The 20,993-nt window shown below is 43.9% G+C and overlaps 1 protein-coding gene and 1 non-coding gene across 2 annotated transcripts in view; both read right to left on the bottom strand.

The window, feature by feature from the left end:
- Positions 1-19,901, bottom strand: part of LOC111961294 (exosome RNA helicase MTR4) — a 50,208-nt gene extending 30,307 nt beyond the window's left edge. The window contains exons 1-13 of the mRNA XM_023983450.2: positions 19,772-19,901; positions 19,047-19,190; positions 14,830-14,896; positions 14,625-14,687; positions 14,364-14,476; positions 13,615-13,789; positions 13,221-13,436; positions 12,602-12,700; positions 11,669-11,789; positions 11,383-11,514; positions 5,264-5,343; positions 2,479-2,589; positions 2,150-2,251 (exon numbers count right to left, since the gene is read on the bottom strand). Of these exons, the coding sequence (XP_023839218.1) occupies positions 2,150-2,251; positions 2,479-2,589; positions 5,264-5,343; positions 11,383-11,514; positions 11,669-11,789; positions 12,602-12,700; positions 13,221-13,436; positions 13,615-13,789; positions 14,364-14,476; positions 14,625-14,687; positions 14,830-14,896; positions 19,047-19,190; positions 19,772-19,863 (1,515 nt within the window). The 5' untranslated portion in view covers positions 19,864-19,901. The remainder of the gene's footprint in view (positions 1-2,149; positions 2,252-2,478; positions 2,590-5,263; positions 5,344-11,382; positions 11,515-11,668; positions 11,790-12,601; positions 12,701-13,220; positions 13,437-13,614; positions 13,790-14,363; positions 14,477-14,624; positions 14,688-14,829; positions 14,897-19,046; positions 19,191-19,771) is intronic.
- LOC111962861 (small nucleolar RNA SNORA35) lies at positions 12,908-13,036 on the bottom strand. The gene has a single exon (XR_002877154.1). It is a non-coding gene; the product is annotated as a small nucleolar RNA SNORA35 (small nucleolar RNA).
- Positions 19,902-20,993: the final 1,092 nt, after the last annotated feature.

Raw genomic sequence — 20,993 nt, 5'->3', positions numbered from 1 at the left:
TTGAACACGATTTATAATCTCTGGAGAGACCTGAAAATAGCTTTGCAGCAATGCTCCCCATCCAACCTGACAGCGCTTGAGAGGATCTGCAGAGAAGAACGGGAGAAACTCCCCAAATACAGGTGTGCCAAGCTTGTAGCGTCACACCCAAGAATAATTGCTGCCGTAATTKCTGCCAAAGGTGCTTCAACAAAGTACTAAGGGTCTGAATGCTTATGTAAATGTGATCCGTTGTATATTTTTTCTAAATTAGAAAAAATTTCAAAACAGTTTTTGCTTTGTCATTATGGGGTATTGTGTGTAGATTGATGAGGGGRAAAAAACAAATAACAATTTTAGATTAAGGCTGTAACCTAACAAAAAGTGGAACAAGTTAAGGGCACTTTCCACACACACTGTGTGATATTTGTTTTGATTTACAATGAACCATTATCATGCACCTGTCGCAAAATGGGGGCAGGGGAAAAAAATACATGACATCTATGCACTTAAATAGCGAATGGAGGACGCTTTTCCTGGCGTTAATTTTCATGCCAGCCAGGTAGGCTATACCCCTGTTGCAAAGAGAAGCAAGAAGCAAGAGAAGCACATTAGGTAAGTTGAGAAATATAGTAGACCTAGCCTATAGAAAGCTCATGGGGTCCTCCTCTTTTTAATAGAGGCCTTCACTCTGTTTTCTCCCGCAATTGCATAGTCTATAGAAAGGTTGCACAACATGAGCTCTCATGAAGTGTTTGATTAGATTTTCGATAGCGTTTGCATTGATGTCAGAGTGATTAGAGGGACAATAGAGTGCTGAGTAGCAGGCAGTTAGCAAGTTTGGTAGGCTACTATTGACCATCAGCAGCAGTTTTTTTAACCTTTATTTAACTAGTCAAGTCAGTTAAGAACAAATTCTTATTTACAATGACGGCCTAGGAACAGCGGGTTAACTGCCTTGTTCAGGGGCAGATCGACAGATTTTTATTTGTCAGCTCGGGGATTCCATCTAGCAACCTTGCGGTTACTGGCCCAAAGCTCTAACCACTAGGCTTCCTGCCACCCCTAATTACCGTGACTAAAAGGTCACGTGGAATTTGACTGCCATCATGACTCGTGACCTCCGGTGTGGAGATAATAAGGTCACCGTAACAGCCCTAGATGAAACTGTGTAATGAATAAAATGCCCCGATGAGTCAGTCAGTCACTAACATAATGATATGACCCGGTYTTCACTAACGTGACACAATCACAGTCCTGGGTTTAGCCAGTCAAACAGACAGGAGGGATTGAGAACATTGGAAGATCAACTGGACACTTACAATGACTGGAAGGGGAATACTATGACCGTACAGTGGGTTATGTTCCTCCATGAACTAAGATTATTAATAGGGATGTGCATCGTTCCCTTTCAAAACCATTTGATACATATCTATATACACGGGATCTGATACGATACAGGAACACTGCGTTTTAGTTTAAAACAATCCAGTGTAATTCGGTTTGATTAGAAGAACRAATTGATGAGATTCGGTTCGATATGATTCAATGCGCTAACATTTTCCATTCTACATTCAAATCTGCTGCTGATGGAGATCATGAGTTGCCCCAATTAGCATGTAGGCTATATCCAGATGAGAGTTGTCTCCCCGGCGGTAGCTAAGGTTACTTTCATTCAGGTAAAACAATTTTCAACAGCGTATATGATTCCAAAACATTACTTAGCAAATTACATTGGTTGTCACTCAACTAATAAAGCCTAATATTGCGCAAGCCATTTTACAGRCATTTGTATGCTGAAGGAGTGCAAGATACGGAATAGGCCAACCTCATTGGTCAGCGCGAGAAGCTGCTCACAGCACGCAGTTTGACTAGGCCCGGGGTTGTTCGGCATGSAAAATGTGTGTCAACACAATTACATACTTAGTTCCACACCACCGAAGGAGAGGATGCAGTTGAGGTATTTTCGGGAGGTATAGTAATATGTGCAAAACATTTGAGTGAACCAGTGTTTCAAACGTTTGAATCGATATCCTAATCGATGGTTTGTGGTCCCGAGGACAGATGCACTCATAACCAGGACCGATGGACATCTGTGAATCTTTAAATCCCTAATGATAAAGTAGTAGCTAAGTAAGTAACAGTAGGCTTTTTTTTAAAGGAGTATTACCCAGCGGAAGTCTTTGCCATCAAACTTGCGTGCGTTGGTGAACAGGACAGTGCGGGCGGGCATGTTGATGCCCATGGCAAAGGTCTCTGTGGCGAACAAGGCCTGTGGAGAGAGAGGATAATATCACATTCAGCATACTTACTCCTATTGWAACACAAAGCAAGGCCTTCGGGTTATAGCCTTTTCACACTACAGAGCTGAGATGAGCAGAGCTGTACTGGCCTTGTTACGCATCCATAATAGTTSCTGGAACGACAATATCCGAGCCAGCACAGAATGGTGAGTGACAACGGTTGGCATAATTCAAAGAGGGATCCAGACAGGCCTACCTTGAGTAGCCCCTCAGAGAACAGGATCTCGATGGTTTCCTTTAGGATGGGGAGCAGTCCTCCATGATGAATCCCTATACCTCTCTTCAATAGAGGCAGGACGTGCTCCACCTGGAAACACACAGCAAGAATAATCAGACGTTTGATTTATAACACATTTCTTGTCAATGATGGCACAAAGATATGCCAAAGATACCAGAACAAAGCCAAAGCTGGCACAATCTACAATAGAAATCAAAGTGAAGCCATACAACAATCAAGTAAGATCAAATGTATACAAAAGCTGCTCACACGAGCATGAGGCAGCAATCCATCTCAAGGACAATAGARAGAATGTGCCTGTCCTCCTCTGACCCAGGCAGAGCCACGATCCCACATGGCCGTGACCGTTAACAAGCCTGCGGAGCCGGCTTTCATAGCATAACATCTGTACTACACTACAAAATAACGACCACCGCTGAGTCTAACGAAACTACGAGAAACAACCGCAAAGAAGAACAAACCCAATACAGCCTGAACTTACGGCATTAAGGGAAACGAAAATACTGTGTGTGTGTAAAATCAAAGCCACCGGAAGGAGCCACAAAGAGAGTGTGGAAACTTTTACAATGCCCTATTAAAAAGCTACTTTTAGAACCTCCAAAATAAACATCCCTTTTTTAGGACCCTGTCTTTCAAAGATAATTCATAAAAATCTAAATAACTTCAAAGATCTTCATTGTAAAGGGTTTAAACACAATTTCCCATTCTTGTTTTTTTCCATAATTTATGAACATGCACCTGTGGATCRGTCGTTAAGACACTAACAGCTTACAGACGGTAGGCAATTAAGGTCACAGTTATGAAAACGTAGGACAATAAAAAGGCCTTTCTACGGACTCTGAAAAACACCAAAAGAAAGATGCCCAGGCTGGCTCCCTGCTCATCTGTGTGAACATGCCGTAGGCATGCTGCAAGGAGGCATGAGGACTGCAGATGTGGCCAGGGCAATAAATTGCAATGTCCTTACTGTGAGACGCCTAAGACAGGGCTACAGGGAGACAGGACGGACAGCTGATCATCCTCGCAGTGGCAGACCATGTGTAATAACACCTGCACAGGATCGGTACATCCAAACATCACACCTGCGGGACAGGTACAGGATGGCAACAACTGCCAGAGTTACACCAGGAACGCACAATCCCTCCATCAGTGCTGACTGTCCGCAATAGGCTGGACTGAGGGCTTGTAGGCCTGTTGTAAGGCAGGTCCTTACCAGACATCACCGGCAACAATGTTGCCTATGGGCACAAACCCACCGTTGCTGGACCAGACAGCACTGGCAAAAAGAGCTCTTCACTGACGAGTCGCGGTTCTCTCTCAACAGGGGTGATGGTCGGATTCGCATTTACCGTCGAAGGAATGAGCATTACACCGAAGCCTGTAATCTAGAGCGGGATTGATTTGTAGGTGGAGGGTCCGTCATGGTCTGGGGCGGTGTGTCACAGCATCATCGGACTGAGCTTGTTGTCATTGCAGGCAATCAACGCTGTGCGTTACAGGGAAGACACCCTCCTCCCACATGTGGTACCCTTCCTGCAGGCTCTGACATGACCCTCCAGCATGACAATCTCGCCAGCCATACTGCTCGTTCTATGCATGATTTCCTGCAAGACAGGAATGTCAGTGTTCTGCCATGGCCAGCGAAGATCACAGATCTCAATCCGATTGAGCAAGTCTGGGACTTGTCGGATCMGAGTGTGAGRGCTAGRGCCATTCCCCCMAGAAATGTCCGGGAACTTGCAGGTGCCTTGGTGGAAGAGTGRGGTAACATCTCACAGCAAGAACTGGCAAATCTGGTGCAGTCCATGAGGAGGAGATGCACTGCAGTACTTAGTATCTGGTGTGGCCACCAGCTGCATTGACTGTTACTTTTGATTTTGACCCCCCCTTTGTTCAGGGACACATTATTCCATTTGTTAGTCACATGTCTGTGGAACTTGTTCAGTTTATGTCTCAATCTTATGTTCATACAAAYATTTACACATGTTAAGTTTTCTGAAAATAAACGCAGTTGACAGTGAGAGGRCGGTTTTTGTTTTGCTGAGTTTCTCTCACCATTTCACTGAGCGGAGCCATTTCGGAAAACAAGCGCTCACATTCAGGTTGCTCTTTGCTGTGTCTTAAGTGGTGGAGTTATGATATCCACAGAAAACCATAAACATCAAGGAGACCGAATTTTCACAGACTTCTTTATTAGTGCCGTTCAACGCGATGGAGATGCATTCCTGGTGCCTCTATTGACATTGTGTTGTACGTATAAAATGGTTGTGTTGTGTGTATGAAATAGTGACGCCTCACAGCATTTCAAAGCTTAGCGTGATGAGAGCGTCGTTTTAGAGAATTTGGCAGTACGTCCAACTGGCCTCACAACCGCAGACCCCGTGTAACCACGCCAGCCCAGGACCTCCACATCTGGCTTCTTCACCTGCGGGATCGTCTGAGACTAGCCACCAGGACAGCTGGTGAAACTGACAAGTATTTACATCTGTAATAAAGCCTTTTTGTGGGGGAAAACTCCCCAGTTGGTAGGCCTGGCTCCTAAGTAGGTGGGCGTACACCCTCCCAGGCCCATCCATGGCTGTGCCGCTGCCCAGTCATGTGAAATCCATAGATCAGGGCCTAAAGAATTTATTTMAATTGACTTATTTCCTTGTATGAACTATAACTCAGTGAAATAGTTGAAATTGTTGCGTTTATATTTTTGTTCAGTATATTTTCAAATCAATCAATGAGAAGTACTCACCTGAGGGAGCTTCTTGTCCTCGTCTGACAGACAGTCTATGGCATTGTTGAACACCTCCTCCACCAGCTTCTTCTCCTCATCTGGAAAAACAAACGGAACAGATTTACATATTCATTCGCACATTTAGTTAACAAATCAGACTTGTGTATTGTGCCTTCTGCCACCTGACCGATGGACGAGTCACTCAAAAGCTAAACKTTATCCTTCTGACAGAGCAGGGAGTGTGTTTTGTTCTGTCCGAGGCCAATGTTGAATACTTTGCAGAAATACAGAAAAGTACTCATGCTTGATATGGATCCAACGTCATTGGTAGACAAAGTCGTTTGGATGTGATAAGAGTACGTCTTAGCTTCTCAACCATCAGCCAACCACAATGCAATGGTGTAATAGAAATCGATTGAGAAAGATATGCGGAATTCAGCCCCATTCTGTGTGAATCATGCAGGCTTTGTAGGTCTGATGCAGATCTGATTATCATTTCCATATATTCCACACCACAAAGACTGAGCCACAGGTGTCAAACTCATTCCAAGGAGGGCTGCGTCTGCACTTTCACGCCTCCCTTGTACTTAATTGACCAACCAAGGACACTCATTTGTAGGAACTCCCCTCACCTGGTTGCCTAGGTGTTAATTGGACAGGAAATAAACAAGCAAACATTCTGCCCTCAATGGAACGAGTTTGGTGTAAGCCAATGTGCATCAGAGTGTGCCTCTCCTCACCCTCCACCCAACTGCCTGTCACAGATGTAGGCCTAACCAGGGCTGGCTCTCTAGCTGAGTAATGGTTCCTCAGGTTATTGCTAGAGGTCGACCGGCATGGCCGATTAATTACGGCCGATTTCAAGTTTTCATAACCATCGTAATCAGACTTTTTGGATGCCAATTATGGCCGATTACATTGTAATCCATGAGGAAACTGCGTGGCAGGCTTTCCACCTGTTACGCGAGTGCAGCGTCAAAAGGACCTTGTGGCTGCAATGAGCCAAGGTAAGTTGCTAGCTAGCATTAAACTTATCTAATAAAAAACAATCAATCTTCACAATCACTAGTTAACTACACATGGTTGATGATATTACTAGGTTAACTAGCTTGTCCTGCGTTGCTTATAATCAATGCGGTGCCTGTTAATTTATCATCGAATCACAGCCTAATTCAACTTCCCCGAACGGGTGATGATTTAACAAAAGCGCATTCGCGATAAAAGCACATTCGTTGCACAAATGTACCTAACCATAAACATCAATGCCTTTCTTAAAATCAATACACAGAAGTATATATTTTTAAACCTGCATATTTAGTTAAAATAAATGCATGTTAGCAGGCAATATTAACTAGGGAAATTGTGTCACTTCTCTTGCGTTCAGTGCAAGCRGAATCAGGGTATATGCAACAGTTTGGGACGCCTGGCTCGTTGCGAACCGTGTTTCTTCCTAACAAAGACCGTAATTAATTTGCCAGAATTGTACATAATTATGACATAACATTGAAGGTTGTGCAATGTAACAGCAATATTCAGACTTAGGTTTGCCACCCGAACGACAAAATACGAAATGGTTCCGYATTTCACTGAAAGAATAAACGTTTTGCTTTCAAAATGATAGTTTCCGGATTTGACCATATTAAATGACCAAAGGCTCGTATTTCTGCGTGTTTATTATAATTAAGTCTATGATTTGATATTTGATAGAGCAGTCTGACTGAGCGGTGGTAGGCAGCAGCAGGCTCGTAAGCATTCATTCAAACAGCACTTTGCGAGCAGCTCTTAGCAATGCTTGAGGCACAGCGCTGTTTATGACTTCAAGCCTTATAAACTCCCGAGATTAGGCTGGCAATGCTAAAGTGCCTATAAGAACAAAGGTATATGAAATACAAATGGTATAGAGAGAAATAGTCGACGCGTAATAATACCTACAACAAAAAACTTCTTAACTGGGAATATTGAACCACCAGCTTTCATATGTTCTCATGTTCTGAAACATTAGCTTTTTTACATGGCACATATTGCACTTTTACTTTCTTCTCCAACACTGTTTTTCCATKATTTAAACCAAATTTTACATGTTTCATTATTTATTTGAGACTAAATAGATTTTATGTATTATATTAAGTTAAAATAAAAGGGTTCATTGTTCATTCAGTATTGTTGTAATTGTCATTATTACAAAGATATATCTAAATCGGCCGATTAATAGGTATTGGCTTTTTTTGGTCCTCCAATAATCGGTATAGGCATTGAAAAATCATAATCGGTCGACCTCTAGTTATTGCTGTAAGTGGCCAAAGTAAGGCTGTGCCACGGTCCACTGATCCCCGAGAAGGCCTACACTGCAGGGTGAGGACAGTCCCAGGGCAGCAGGAAAACCACATGGACAGAATGACAGAACACAAAAACAAAGAAAACAAACCACAGCCTACGGGCAGGCCACTGGCTTACACCAGCTCTCTGGCACTGGGCCCAAACGTAAACACTTTAAATACACACATGTAGACCTACACATACAAATCGATTTCCACACACACAAACTAGTTTCCATCACAGAGACAAACTCAGTCATTTAATATACACACGGATACCGTTTTGGCTTGGAGATCTCAAAACAGAAACAGTCACACGTTAAACTCTAAACACACAAACACATAACTGCCATGCGACTACGGGCCCAAGAGGCGCCTGAGTAGTGTGTAACGTAGAGCTAGCGGTGTCAGCATGACCACACCAGCAACCCCTAGTAACCAGGTCAGCACCAGAAAAGTATTTTAACTTATTATAAAGCCCATCTGTCTGATATATAAATAGTACAAGTGTGACTTCATCAGATGATAACCATTATATACTGAACCAAAATATAAACCGCAGCATGTAAAGTGTTGGTCCCATGTTTCATGAGCTGAAATAAATGACCTCCGAAATGTTCCATATGCACAAAAAGCTTATTTCTCACATTTTGTGCACAAATTTGTTGCCAAGATAATCCATCCACCTGACAGGTGTGGCATATCAAGAAGCTGATTAAACAGCATGAACATTACACAGGTGCACCTTGTGCTGGAGACAGTAAAAGGCCACTAAAATGTATTGTCACAACACAATGCCACAGATGTCAAATTGAGGGCGTGTGCAATTGGCATGCTGAATACAGGAATGTCCACCAGAGCTGTTGCCAGAGAATTGAATGTTCATTTCTCTACCATAAGATGCATCCAACGTTTTAGAGAATTTGTCAGTACGTCCAACCGGCCTCAAAACCACAGACCACGTGTAAACACGCCAGCCCATACTTTACATTAGCGGCAGGAATCTAGAAAAACATTTCTCCAGTGCCAAGTAAGACAACAGATGGTAACCTGATTAAAAAAGCAAGCTATTTCATATTCAGGAAATGCATGACTGATATTTTGATGTGCAACCTGGCTTGTCAGAGAATTTGACGACATCTTTGTGCATATTGGGCTAAAGGCTATAATATGGATAAGGATAAGATCCTACAAAAACTTTACAGCACTACTTGATGCAGGCATATCCACTGCAACTGGCGCGCCCTGCMCTGGTCTGACTACAGCCTACTCCGTTTGTAGTGGTGCTATGAACTCAATATTAAAAAAGTGAAAAAGTGAAAAATACATAATATACTCACAGAAAGCTGTAAGTCCCCTAACTAAAACAATGTTATTTGCTTTAAAATTKTATTCCTACAATAGCATTGAGCAGCGGTTATATGCTTGTGCGTCTCAGAATGCATCTCTACCACCTCTGTACGCACAGTGGGGAGAGAGAGTGGGAGTCCRCAGCTGACAGCGAAACAAGCACAGGCAGATACTTTCATAGCCTACGCAATATTTTGCGACACAATATTGTGTCGCAAAAAATCACAGAAAATTACAGACRGGTAAAAGAGGAAGGCGATGTCGGTAATTTTCGGGTTTATCGTCCAAGCTCTAGTCCAGAGCCAAGTGGCCCGATCCAGTGTCACACAGCTGCCTTGCATGCAGAGTAAGCCATGCAGGCACCATAAGCCGCGTAGTAAGCCATGACCGACAGTTCCATAAACACAGCCTAGAAACAAATATGTCATAAAAGATTAAAGCCCAGTCAGTTCATTAAAGGAAGAGAGCGAGAGAGATTGAGAGAGACAGAGATGGAGTCAGGAGGGGGAGTGGAACGTGGCTCCAATTAGGCTACTACCACCCTCTTACACCAGAGACATAATAGCTAGCCAAAACCTGAAGACAGGCCAGCAGCTCGGTTTCTATAAATACTACTAATACGAAACTACGTCTTATCCCACAACAGTGCTGCAGCTTATTAAAAATAAAAATAAATGCTCATGTATTAAGTAATGTGACAAACAGGCTTTCGGTTCAGAAGAGAGCAAAACAAAAGTATTTGACTTTCCATAATATAGCCACTTCACTCAAACGTGAGCACTAGCACCGTCTAGATAGGTTGGGGCGGCAGCGTAGCCTAGTGGTTAGAGCGTTGGACTAGTAACTGAAAGGTTGCAAGTTCGAATCTCCGAGCTGACAAGGTACAAATCTGTCGTTCTGCCCCTGAACAAGGCACTACTTTTGGTGGCTGTCTTAACCCACTGTTCCTAGGCCGTCATTGGAAATAAGAATTTGTTCTTAACTGACTTGCCTAATTAAATAAAGGTTAAAAAAAATACAAAAATAAATACGTCTTGAGGAATTCTCTGGAAATCTTCAGTATAAATCACACATCGTATAGTCAGATTGTTTGTTTGTGTAAATAGAACTGGAGCACATGCTGAAGTGAACTCCATTATTAACAGAATCCTCCTGTGTTCAGGATGGGGGGGGGGGTGGAAACCTTGTTTGCCAAGGGCCTGACTCCAGTCAAACCAAGAGAAATCAGCTCCATCTTAATCAATACACTGTCGTCTCTCCTCCCACCAGAGACTGACTGGGCAGTATCGCCATAACGCTGTAAGTCGATCAGCGAACATCTACAAACAGCTGAGAAAGCACAACACCCATATTCATATCAACTCGATGAGAGATCGTTCACATACTGCCCAGTGGAAAGAGAGCGTTTGGTGTTCTTGGACGTTAACTGACTTAATCGAAATCGCACACAAAAGCGTGAAGATTCGCCAGCTACGCAGGGCGGACACAGTTAGGCCTAACTAATTAGATCCGCAGCCCAGATTCATCCTGCTGCTCAGGGTCAACTTGCAATGAATCAGCACAGGCTGCATAACCTACTGGCACAGAGTGTGTAGTCAAGTATTGGGTGGCAAATCTATGGCAGCGCCTGAAGTGGCACCCTATTCCCTATATAATGCACTCCTTTTAGTGGCTGTCCGAGGTGGCACCCTATTCCCTATTTAATCCACTACTTTTAGTGGCTGTCCGAGGTGGCACCCTATTCCCTATTTAATGCACTACTTTTAGTGGCTGTCCGAGGTGGCACCCTATTCCCTATTTAAATGCACTACTTTTAGTGGCTGTCCGAGGTGGCACCCTATTCCCTATTTAATGCACTACTTTTAGTGGCTGTCCGAGGTGGCACCCTATTCCCTATTTAATGCACTACTTTTAGTGGCTGTCCGAGGTGGCACCCCTATTCCCGATTTAATGGCACTACTTTTAGTGGCTATGTCTGAAATGGCACCATATAGGGTGCTATGCATTTCTGAGTGGCATGTGCGTTCACGTCAGTGGATTTAGTTAGCATCATCAGTCACCCCCAAGGAGAGAGAGAACAGTGAGATGTGTACAGTTAATACAAAAAACTTACATTGAATGACTTGAGTGATGCCGATTATTAAAAACACCCGTAGCAAACTTCATGACTTATACCTGCCCCACCTTCCGAGGGAGTACATGGTTGAATTCATTAGGTACCAAACGGAAGACAAACGACTGAAACAGGGAGGGGGGGAACACTACCTGAACTTCTCCAATAAGGAACACCTTTATCCGTTGAAAAAGCGCTTTGCTACGGTGTGCCCTAATGAATTTCCATTAGGGCACGGTGTTACCCATATCACTCATTGAAGGAGTAGCTACCGCTATTGAAGTCGAGCTTGGACACCTGCAGGGAGTATCGTTAGAGTTAGGCTATTAAACTGTATATCATTATGGGGATAACTATACCTGTGTTGAAGTCGAGCTTGGACACCTGCAGGGCATAGGCCTCACACTCCTTCTTACTGAAGCTAAAGATGATGACCGGCTGGAAGTTCCTCTCCATGATCATTTTAACAATCTTAAACACGTTGGACGGCCCTAAAGAGAAACACAACCACGTTGGGGAAAAAAGCAACCATTTCAAAACCTAATTTAGATGACACTGAATCTCGTAACAAACTACTCGCATAAATACTTCCGCTATTCTAAAATAACATCATGGTTTATCGGTTTAGTCACACCACACACACACACCTGTGTCCCTCCTTTGCCCCCTTGGGGTCCATTTGCCCCCTCCGGCTGCCGCCTCCAGAGTCACCAGTGTCTCTCAGCACCTGCATGGCCGTGTTGAAGTTGTCCTCCCTGAACTCTCCCTGGAGGAGAAAAGTCAAGCAAAGGATCAACAGCCAACCTTAACCCTACAGTAAACCAGGCTGACAAACTGGCCTCATTTCACATTCTGCAACAAACTCACTAACATCTAACCACAACTCAGGCGGGTCTTGTGTGGTGAAGGATAACACTTATTTACAGCATGTTTTATTCCCAGTACCCTTGGCAGTGAGATTGTTGTGTGTTCAGTACCTAATGAGAGTAAACTCTCGCCACATTTTATTTGTTGAAAATGTGACATATGTCAGTGATGCGGGATGCATTCTAATCACAAATCGTGGGTCGGAATCTTGGGATATTATGCACCTGGCCCCATTACTCAACACATTGGTTATTCCTGGAGGTGTGACTGGTCCGCACTCTAAGCCACTAATTGTATGTTTAGCCTAATACCTAACACCATGTTTAGTCACGGACCGACATTGTAAACCAAACCTAAATAATGAAGTGAGAGGATTTCTGTTTGTTCCCGGCACAGTAAAGCATCTGGGCTGGGTTTCCAATAAGCATGGTAGCACTAAGATTATTTAAATTCTACTGAAACTAAATTGACTAAAGATTATCTTTGTGCTATGATGCTTTTGGTGCAAGCAATGCTCAACACAGCACTAGATTATCTTTATGGCTACATCTATTAAATTATTGTACAAGGAACCGAATGACGTATATTTCCACTGACAGGCTGTGCATCATCTCTGTGTGTGTGTGTGTGTGTGTGTAGTAAATGCAGAATGTAATGTATTATCGTCCTAGTCAAGACCGAGGAAACCTCTAGCTGTGTGTATTGCCTTACGTTCTCATCCACCACAAGGTGAAGTCCGTCGCCACCTGCTGGGAAGATGTAGTGCTGCAGGGGGGTGGGCCGGAAGTCAGTGTACACCACGTGACAGGGCTGCATGGGGACAGGGGGAAGTCAACAGCATGAGCACCTAATGACAATCCCTGAAATTCTTTGAAACCATTTCATTAAAACAATTACGCTTGATGCAYGTCTATACAGTTAAAACACAAATACGCTTATAGGAGACAAGAACAAGTCAATTGTATGAGCACCTGATGCTTGATACACATGTAAGCAGACAAGGGATATTTTTTGGCTGTGTTTTCTCAGCCTTCGAAATGGAAAGGCCAGTGTTGTGGCCCTGCCTTTCTGCTGACTGAGGTTGATCTGGCAATGGAAGGAGACTGGACAACCAAGGGGACAGCAGCTGATCACTAGACAAGGCAGGGGTAAGGGAAATGCATTGTAGGGTAGTCCCAACCAGGTCTTGATGAACCTGGGACCTTTAAACTGTCAYCCCGACACCTTAGCCCAAGAGATTCAAACCCCTTGACGAGGTCTCTAGTTGTTGGGTTAAGGTCGCTCCGTGGTAGCCTCGATAAAAGTAAATCAATTTTTTATTTTTCTTTACCTGTTTGTGGAGGTGGCAGATCCATTCAGCGAACTGCTTGGCGTTGGGGATGGTGGCGGACAGGAAGACATAGTGGACGTTGTCAGGAAGCAGGATGATGGTCTCCTCCCACACCACGCCACGCTCGGCATCTCTCATGTAATGGATCTCATCAAAGATGACCCAGGCCACCTCTCTCATGACCTCTGACCCTCGGTACAACATGCTCCTCAGGATCTGAAACACAGAAACAAATGAATATGTCAACATATTCGATCATTTTCAAACTAGACATACTAGTAACACTAGAGAAAAATGTAAGTGCAACTTAGTCATATTCTAGCTCAGCCTAAAGACACAGTGGAGATTGTTGGCGAGAATAATGTAATTATAATGGGAAGCTGTAATGTCATACTTCGGTAGTCATGATGAGGCAGGAGGCGGTGGGGTTGATGGTGACATCACCGGTCATCAGGCCAACATCCTGGAACTCTTCGTACATCTCTCTGTACTTCTGGTTACTCAGGGCTTTGATGGGGCTGGTGAAGATGACCCTCTGCTTCTCCCTCAGAGCTAGAGCTATGGCATACCTGGATGAGGAAGGGAGAGGGAGGGAAWGTGAATAAGAGGCTTTTTCTGGTGGGGACAAAGCCAATGGCGCAGTCACCGACCTAAGATTTTAGAGGTCCTCCTGTTGGCCTGCAGTGGCAATTTAGCTGTTTTAAAGCAMATTTCCTGCAATTCTACACATTTTGCAATTGCTTATGCTATATAAGCAGAACATTAGAACAAAATAATTGCGGGGCCATGACAAAAATACTCCTGAATGCATCATTTTGATTCTCCCCGACTTTAAAATGTTAGTTAGTGATTGTCAATTCTCAAAGATGATCTTGTAAAAAAAATGCATTCATACTTAATATCTTGTTTTAGTTGTTTAAGTTCATACTGAAAATACAATTTTAGAAGGGGAAAAAATCTTTAAAACCCTGTTGAAAACAATCACGTATGTCACTCATCACAAACGCGCAAGCCATCTGAACACACTCGTACTCTTTTCCCACCATCTTGCTAACCCGATACGTACTGTGCTGCACAGTACGTTACAGCTCGGCCAAACTCAGTAGCGTTAAACCTGAAAGGGTATCAGCATATCAAACTCACTCTGCACAGACAGTCTTTCCTGCAGAGGTGTGGGCAGACACAAGCACTGACTGGTTGTTATCGATACACAGAATGGCCTCACGTTGGAAGGGATCCAGAACGAAGGGGTACTCCTGCAAAAAGAGATCAGTTTGATGTTAGCAGGAACACAGATGGGTGGACTGGAGTCATTTGACAAGGCAATGTCAAAGGCCATGAGTTTCAGACTGCGCTCTCAAAGTATCCCTATCCAATCAGTGGACTGATGTACCGTTACAGTACCTTGGCTGCTTTCCCCACACGAGGCTTAAGCTGTGCGTACTCCTCATTGGCTTGTAGGGCCACCTGTCAAGGTAAAGAAAGCAGATTTTCAGTAAAGGCAACCAAGTTGTAATATTGAGATATAGGCCTACCTAGGTTTCATAAATTWATTTTTTTAAATGAAGTCATTAAATTCATATTTCAAAAGTCCTGTGAGCGCTCTTACCTCGTGGTTGCATCCTTCCACTGTCTCAACCGGCTCCACCCTCACCTTGGGCATGCAGTCGGCAAGACTGAAAATGCGAGTTTCACATTCATCAGTACTCACTTAACCAACCATGAGAACAATTCACATTTCTTTGCAGATCATATAGTCACAAAGCATGTCTATGACAAGACAATAACACTAATCTTGCCTCGCCATATTGTTCTTTTTTCCTAAGGACAGCGGCAGTCGGGAGAGATGAAAGATAGCGAGTGTGCAGAAATAGCAGTGGGCTGGATTAGAACCCGTGCTGCAGGGGTAGCTATATCTAATCCGGAGGTAGCCGTCGATCATGACTCAGTTCCATTACACATAAGATCAATGGACGGACGAAGGCGTCTTCTGTAGGGGGGGGGGTTGTTAAGAGCCGCAACGCTCGGTCTGAACATTAACACGCATCGCTTGCGATAAGGTTTTGGAAGCATAAGGGTCTTATCTTATTGAAGAAGAAAAAAAATATGGTTAAATTGATACACACATTGGTAGGGTTAGGGTTTCCATGTTACAGCACTATTTTACAGAAAACAGACAAAAGATAGAGTGGACTACATTTGCTAATTAGCTGTGTCCAAACACCTATGTGTAAACAGAATTGATTAACGGCTCATGGTGTAATCATAACGGCATACAGGAACTCAAGTCCTTTTGTTCACCTGACCTAGAATTCCTTACAATCAAATGCCGACCGCATTATCTCCCAAGAGACTTCTCTTCGATTATAGTCACAGCCGTGTATACCCCCCCCCCCCCCCAAGCAGATACCACGACGGCCTAAAATAACTTAACTGGACTACTTAAACTGGAAACCATATATCCTGAGGCTGCATTTATTGTAACGGGGATTTGAACATCGACGTATACACTGAATCTGAGTGAGTTTATTAGGAAGTGCATTGGAGATTTTGTACCCACTGTGACTATTTAAACCTTCCCTAACCGAAACTGTGAATTGATGGCAGCATTCATGCAAAAACTGAAAGAGCCAACCACCGCATTAAATTACATTTACATTACATTTAAGTCATTTAGCAGACGCTCTTATCCAGAGCGACTTACAAATTGGTGGCATTCACCTTATGATATCCAGTGGAACAACCACTTTTACAATAGTGGCATCTAACTCTTTTAAGGGGGGGGAGGGGGGGGGGGGTTAGAAGGATACTTTATGCCTGATCCTAGGTTATCCTTAAAGAGGTGGGGTTTCAGGTGTCTCCGGAAGGTGGTGATTGACTCCGCTGACCTGGCGGTCGTGAGGGAGTTTGTTCCACCATTGCGGGTGCCAGAGCAGCGAACAGTTTGACTGGGCTGAGCGGGAAACTGTACTTCCTCAGAGGTAGGGAGGCGAGCAGGCCAGAGGTGGATGAACGCAGTGCCCTTGTTTGGGTGTAGGCCTGATCAGAGCCTGAAGGTACGGAGGTTGCCGTTCCCCTCACAGCTCCGTAGGCAAGCACCTTGGTCTTGTAGCGGATGCGAGCTTCAACTGGAAGCCAGTGGAGAGAGCGGAGGAGCGGGGTTGACGTGAGAGAACTTGGGAAAGTTGAAACACCCAGACGGGCTGCGGCGTTCTGGATGAGTTGTAGGGTTTAATGGCACAGCAGGGAGCCCAGCCAACAGCGAGTTTGCAGTATAATCCAGACGGGGAATGACAAGTGCCTGGATTAGATCTGCGCCGCTTCCTGCGTGAGGCAGGGTCGTATCTGCGAATGTTGTAGAGCATGAACCTACAGGAACGGGTCACGGTGCCGCCTTGATGTTAGTTGAGAACGACAGGGTGTTGTCCAGGATCACGCCAAGGTTTCTTAGCACTCTGGAGGAGGACACAATGGAGTTGTCAACCGTGATGCGAGATCATTAAATCATGGCAAGTGGGACTGGAAACATGACCGAATACAAACAGTGTAGCTATTCCCTCCGCATGCAATCAAACAAGCAAATGTCAGTAGAGACAAAGTAGAGGTCGCAATTCAACATCTGAAATACGAGACGTATGTGGCAGGGTCTACAGACAATCACGGATTACAAAAAGAAAACCAGGCCCGTCGCAGACAGACCTCTTGCTCACAGACAAATTAAACAACTTCTTTGTGCACTTTGAGGACAATACAGTGCCAATGACACGGCCTGCTACAAATACTTCTTCGATCGTGAGAAAGAGATTTAAGAGTTTTAACCCTCACTAGGCAGCCGGCCAAGACGGCATCCCTAGCCGCGTCTTCAGACCATGCACAAACCAGCTGGCTGGTGTGTTCACGGACATATTCAATCAATCCCTATCCCAGTCTGCTGTGCCCAAATGCTTCAAGATGGCCACCATTGTTCCTATTGCCAAGAAAGCAAAGGTACCTGAACTAAATGACTAACGCCCCGCAGCACTCACTCCTGTCATCATGAAGTGCTTTGAGAGACTAGTCAAGGATCATATCACCACCTTACCTGACACCCTAGATCCACTCCAATTTGCTTACCACAATCGCCATCACACTGCCCTATCCCATCTGGTCAAGAGGAATACCTACGTAAGAATTCTGTTCATTGACTACAACTCAGCATTCAACACCATAGTACCCTATCTTGGGTCTCAACCCCGCCCTTTGCAATTGGGTTCTGGACTTTCTGACGGAACACCCCCAGGTGGTGAAGGTAGGAAACAACATCTCCACCCCGCTGATCCTCAACACGGGGGCCCCACAAGGGTGCGTACTCAGCCCTCTCCTGTACTCCCTGTTCACCTATGACTGCGTGGCAATGCACGCCTCCAACTCAATCATCAAGTTTGCAGACGACACTACAGTGGTAGGCTTGATTACCAACAACGACGAGACAGACAACAGGGAGGAGGTGAGTGCCCTCAGAGTGTGGTGTCAGGAAAATAACCTCTCACTCAACGTCAACAAAAAAGATGATCGTGGACTTCAGGAAACAGCAGAGGGAGCACCCCTCTATCCACATCGATGGGACAGTAGTGGACAAGGTGTTAAGTTCCTTGGCGTACACATCACGGACAAACTGAAATTGTCCACCCACACAGACAGTGTGGTGAACCTCAGAGGAGGCTGAAGAAATTTGGCATGCCACCTAAAACCCTCAAACTTTTAGATGCACAATCGAGAGCATCCTGTTGAGGTGTATCACGGCCTGGTACGGCAACAGCACTGCCCTCAACCGCAAGGCTCTCCAGATGGTAGTGCGGTCAGCATAACACATCACCGGGGGCAAACTACCTGCCCTCCAGGACACCGACAGCACCCGATGTCACAGGAAGATCAAAAAGATAATCAAGGACAACAACCACCAAGACCACTGCCTGTTCACCCCGCTATCATCCAGAAGGCGAGGTCAGTACAGGTGCATCAAAGCTGGGACCGAGAGACTGAAAAACAGCTTCTATCTTCAGGCCATCACTAACATAGAGGCTACTGCCAACATACAGACCCAAATCACTGGCCACTTTAATAAATGGATTTAATAAAGTGATCACTAGTCACTTTAAATAATGCCACTTTAATAGTGTTTACATATGAGATGAGTAATGTAGGATATGTATATACTGTATTTTATACCACCTATTACATCTTGCCTGTGCCTCATGGCCATCGCGCATCCATATATTTATATGTACATGTTCTTATTCCATCCCCTTACATTGTGTGTATAARGTAGTCATTGTGAATTTGTTAKATTACTTGTTAGATATTACTGCACTGTCGGAACTAGAAGTACAAGCATTTCGCTACACTCGCATTAACATCTGCTAACCATGTGTACGTGACCAATAAAATTCGATTTTAAGACGTACACCACAAAACGTGTTGTCACCAAAAAATACTGTCGGCTGCAACTGTTAAAACCATTGAATTGTTAGATACTACTCCACTGTTGGAGCTATGAACACAAGCATTTCGCTACACCCGCAAAAACATCTGCTAAAAATGTGCATGTGACCAATATAATTTTATTTGATCAGTGTACAGTAAGTGTGTATTTTGCATTTGTGAAATTATTTTTATGTGATATGAAAGGTATTTATGTTTCAAGAATCGTACCATTCAAACAGAACATGTAAGGTCCTTGGACTAAGGAGTAAAGTTAGGCTCCATTAGTCCAATACTGGGCACATCCAATATTGGACTAAGACCACCCTAGCCCAAAAATCTAGCCGTGTTCAAAGTGAATCTTACTTGATCTCCTCTGTAGAAAGAGTCTCCAGCTTGGACCTCTTCCCAAACACCACCTCATCTGTCCCGTTGTTGTCTGCTTCCCGCTTACTCTTGGCTGCATAGAACTCATCCTTTCCTCCTTTGCCATTTTTACTGGTCGATTTCCTAATGGAAGGGAATATTTTACGGTACTGTTACTTTAAGACAGAAACAAGTAGACTTTCTGCAGCCCCATATGTTTGTAGGTATTGTTCCTCAGCCATTTCTGGCTGATATTTGAATATTTAAACTTAAATGGCATCTAGCTAAGGAACATAGACCTGCCAATCAAAATGATCAGATATGAAATCCAGGACAATACCACCACTTAAAAAATATTAAAATAGCTAATCACTACATATGACTATGGAGAGTATGGAGGGCCAGATAAAATAAACGGTTGACACACTGGACTACATAACTAACATAATTCACATTTTCAACAAATAAAATGTTGCGAGAGCTTATTCTCATTAGCTAGGTAGAAAACACACAAAAATCTAACTATCAAGGGTCTGGGATGAAACAAACACAATGCCGGTGTAAACGTGGGCAATGTGCTGTAGCTAGCTAGATACTGTAGCGTTACCATTGAAGTCTAACGTTAGCCCAGATGCCGCCTGCGCGTGTTCTCATTTGATAGTTGTCTATGTCASTACTTGAACTAAACATCATCCTAACTGAGTTAAAACCCATAGCATACATACCCCTTTTCAGGTACCGCTAGTTTCTTTTTAGTTGAAGTTGTTTGTTCTTCATCAAACACGCTGAACAAATCGTCACCAAAGGCATCCGCCATGATTGCAAGAGGAAAGCACACAAATCCCACAATGCAAATGTATCAGCAATATCACTTCCTGTACAGCATCCGGAAACGATCAAGTCATAACACGGGAAAAATATTTTAGACTCGTGTGACTATTCCTAAAACTASGCACAGCATTATCAAAGACAGTACAATATGACGATAGGATAAAACGGCTTCTCCAACAGAAATCCCCTTTCACACTTGTSGGTCATCGGGTGTCTCACGCCGAACTGCGCATGTACAGACTGTCAAATCAAAGGCACTCCTTCGATATAATGTTGTTTTTGACGATAATGAAAACGTGTCAGTTTGTCACTCTCGCAAGATTGGAGTAATAACATGTTCAKCTATTTAATACATTGGCTTATACCTAGGTTGTGCCTTTAGATTTCGAGAAAATGATCAACTCAGGAACAATTTGTGCTTCTCTCATTGACTTCTCAAACCCCAAACCCCGGTCTGATCTGTTTGTCTGTTTCGCAWTGTGCGCATCTGGTTTCCTTCTTCTTCTATGATATAACTGCAGTCCGCAAACCAATGTTAAAAGTGTATGCYGCCACCTACTGTGTTGGAGTGTGTGCTCAATCACTGTTTACAACATTTCTAAATCCTCCTACCTAACTCAGTACTTCTGAGAAAATAGAAAACAGMCCTACTAACATCTCTTCAGCATACTTACAACAATATAACAACACAGGCTCCATCCACCGTTTCATCGACCATACACTCCATACACAAACCATTCATATGCTTGCCAACCAGATGTAATGACGAGTTCAATGTACAATGTCATAAGCGCAACTGAGAATCTTGATTCACCAACATTTCTTTGGAGGGCATATGAATGCCGGCCCATGTGCTCGGAGTCCCATCTCTTCTGCCGCACATCTATCAAAATGGCTCTGATCTTACATTTGGCCTCAAYTCTACCCAGTGGAACATTAAYATCAATCATATCTCGTTTCAAAGCTCTTTTGGCTAACTGGTCTACAATYTCATTCCCTTCCACACCTGAAAGTGCTGGGACCCAGAGGAATCTCACTACTACACCCATTCTCTCAATTCTCCATAATAACATTAATACCTCCAATAGAACTCCTATTAGATTTACCAGATGATAA

The sequence above is a fragment of the Salvelinus sp. IW2-2015 genome, linkage group LG4q.1:29, assembly GCF_002910315.2.
Source record: "Salvelinus sp. IW2-2015 linkage group LG4q.1:29, ASM291031v2, whole genome shotgun sequence".
NCBI classification, from domain to species: Eukaryota; Metazoa; Chordata; class Actinopteri; order Salmoniformes; family Salmonidae; genus Salvelinus; species Salvelinus sp. IW2-2015.
Note: the sequence above shows the minus strand (reverse complement) of the source record. Positions and strands in the feature narration are given on the sequence as shown.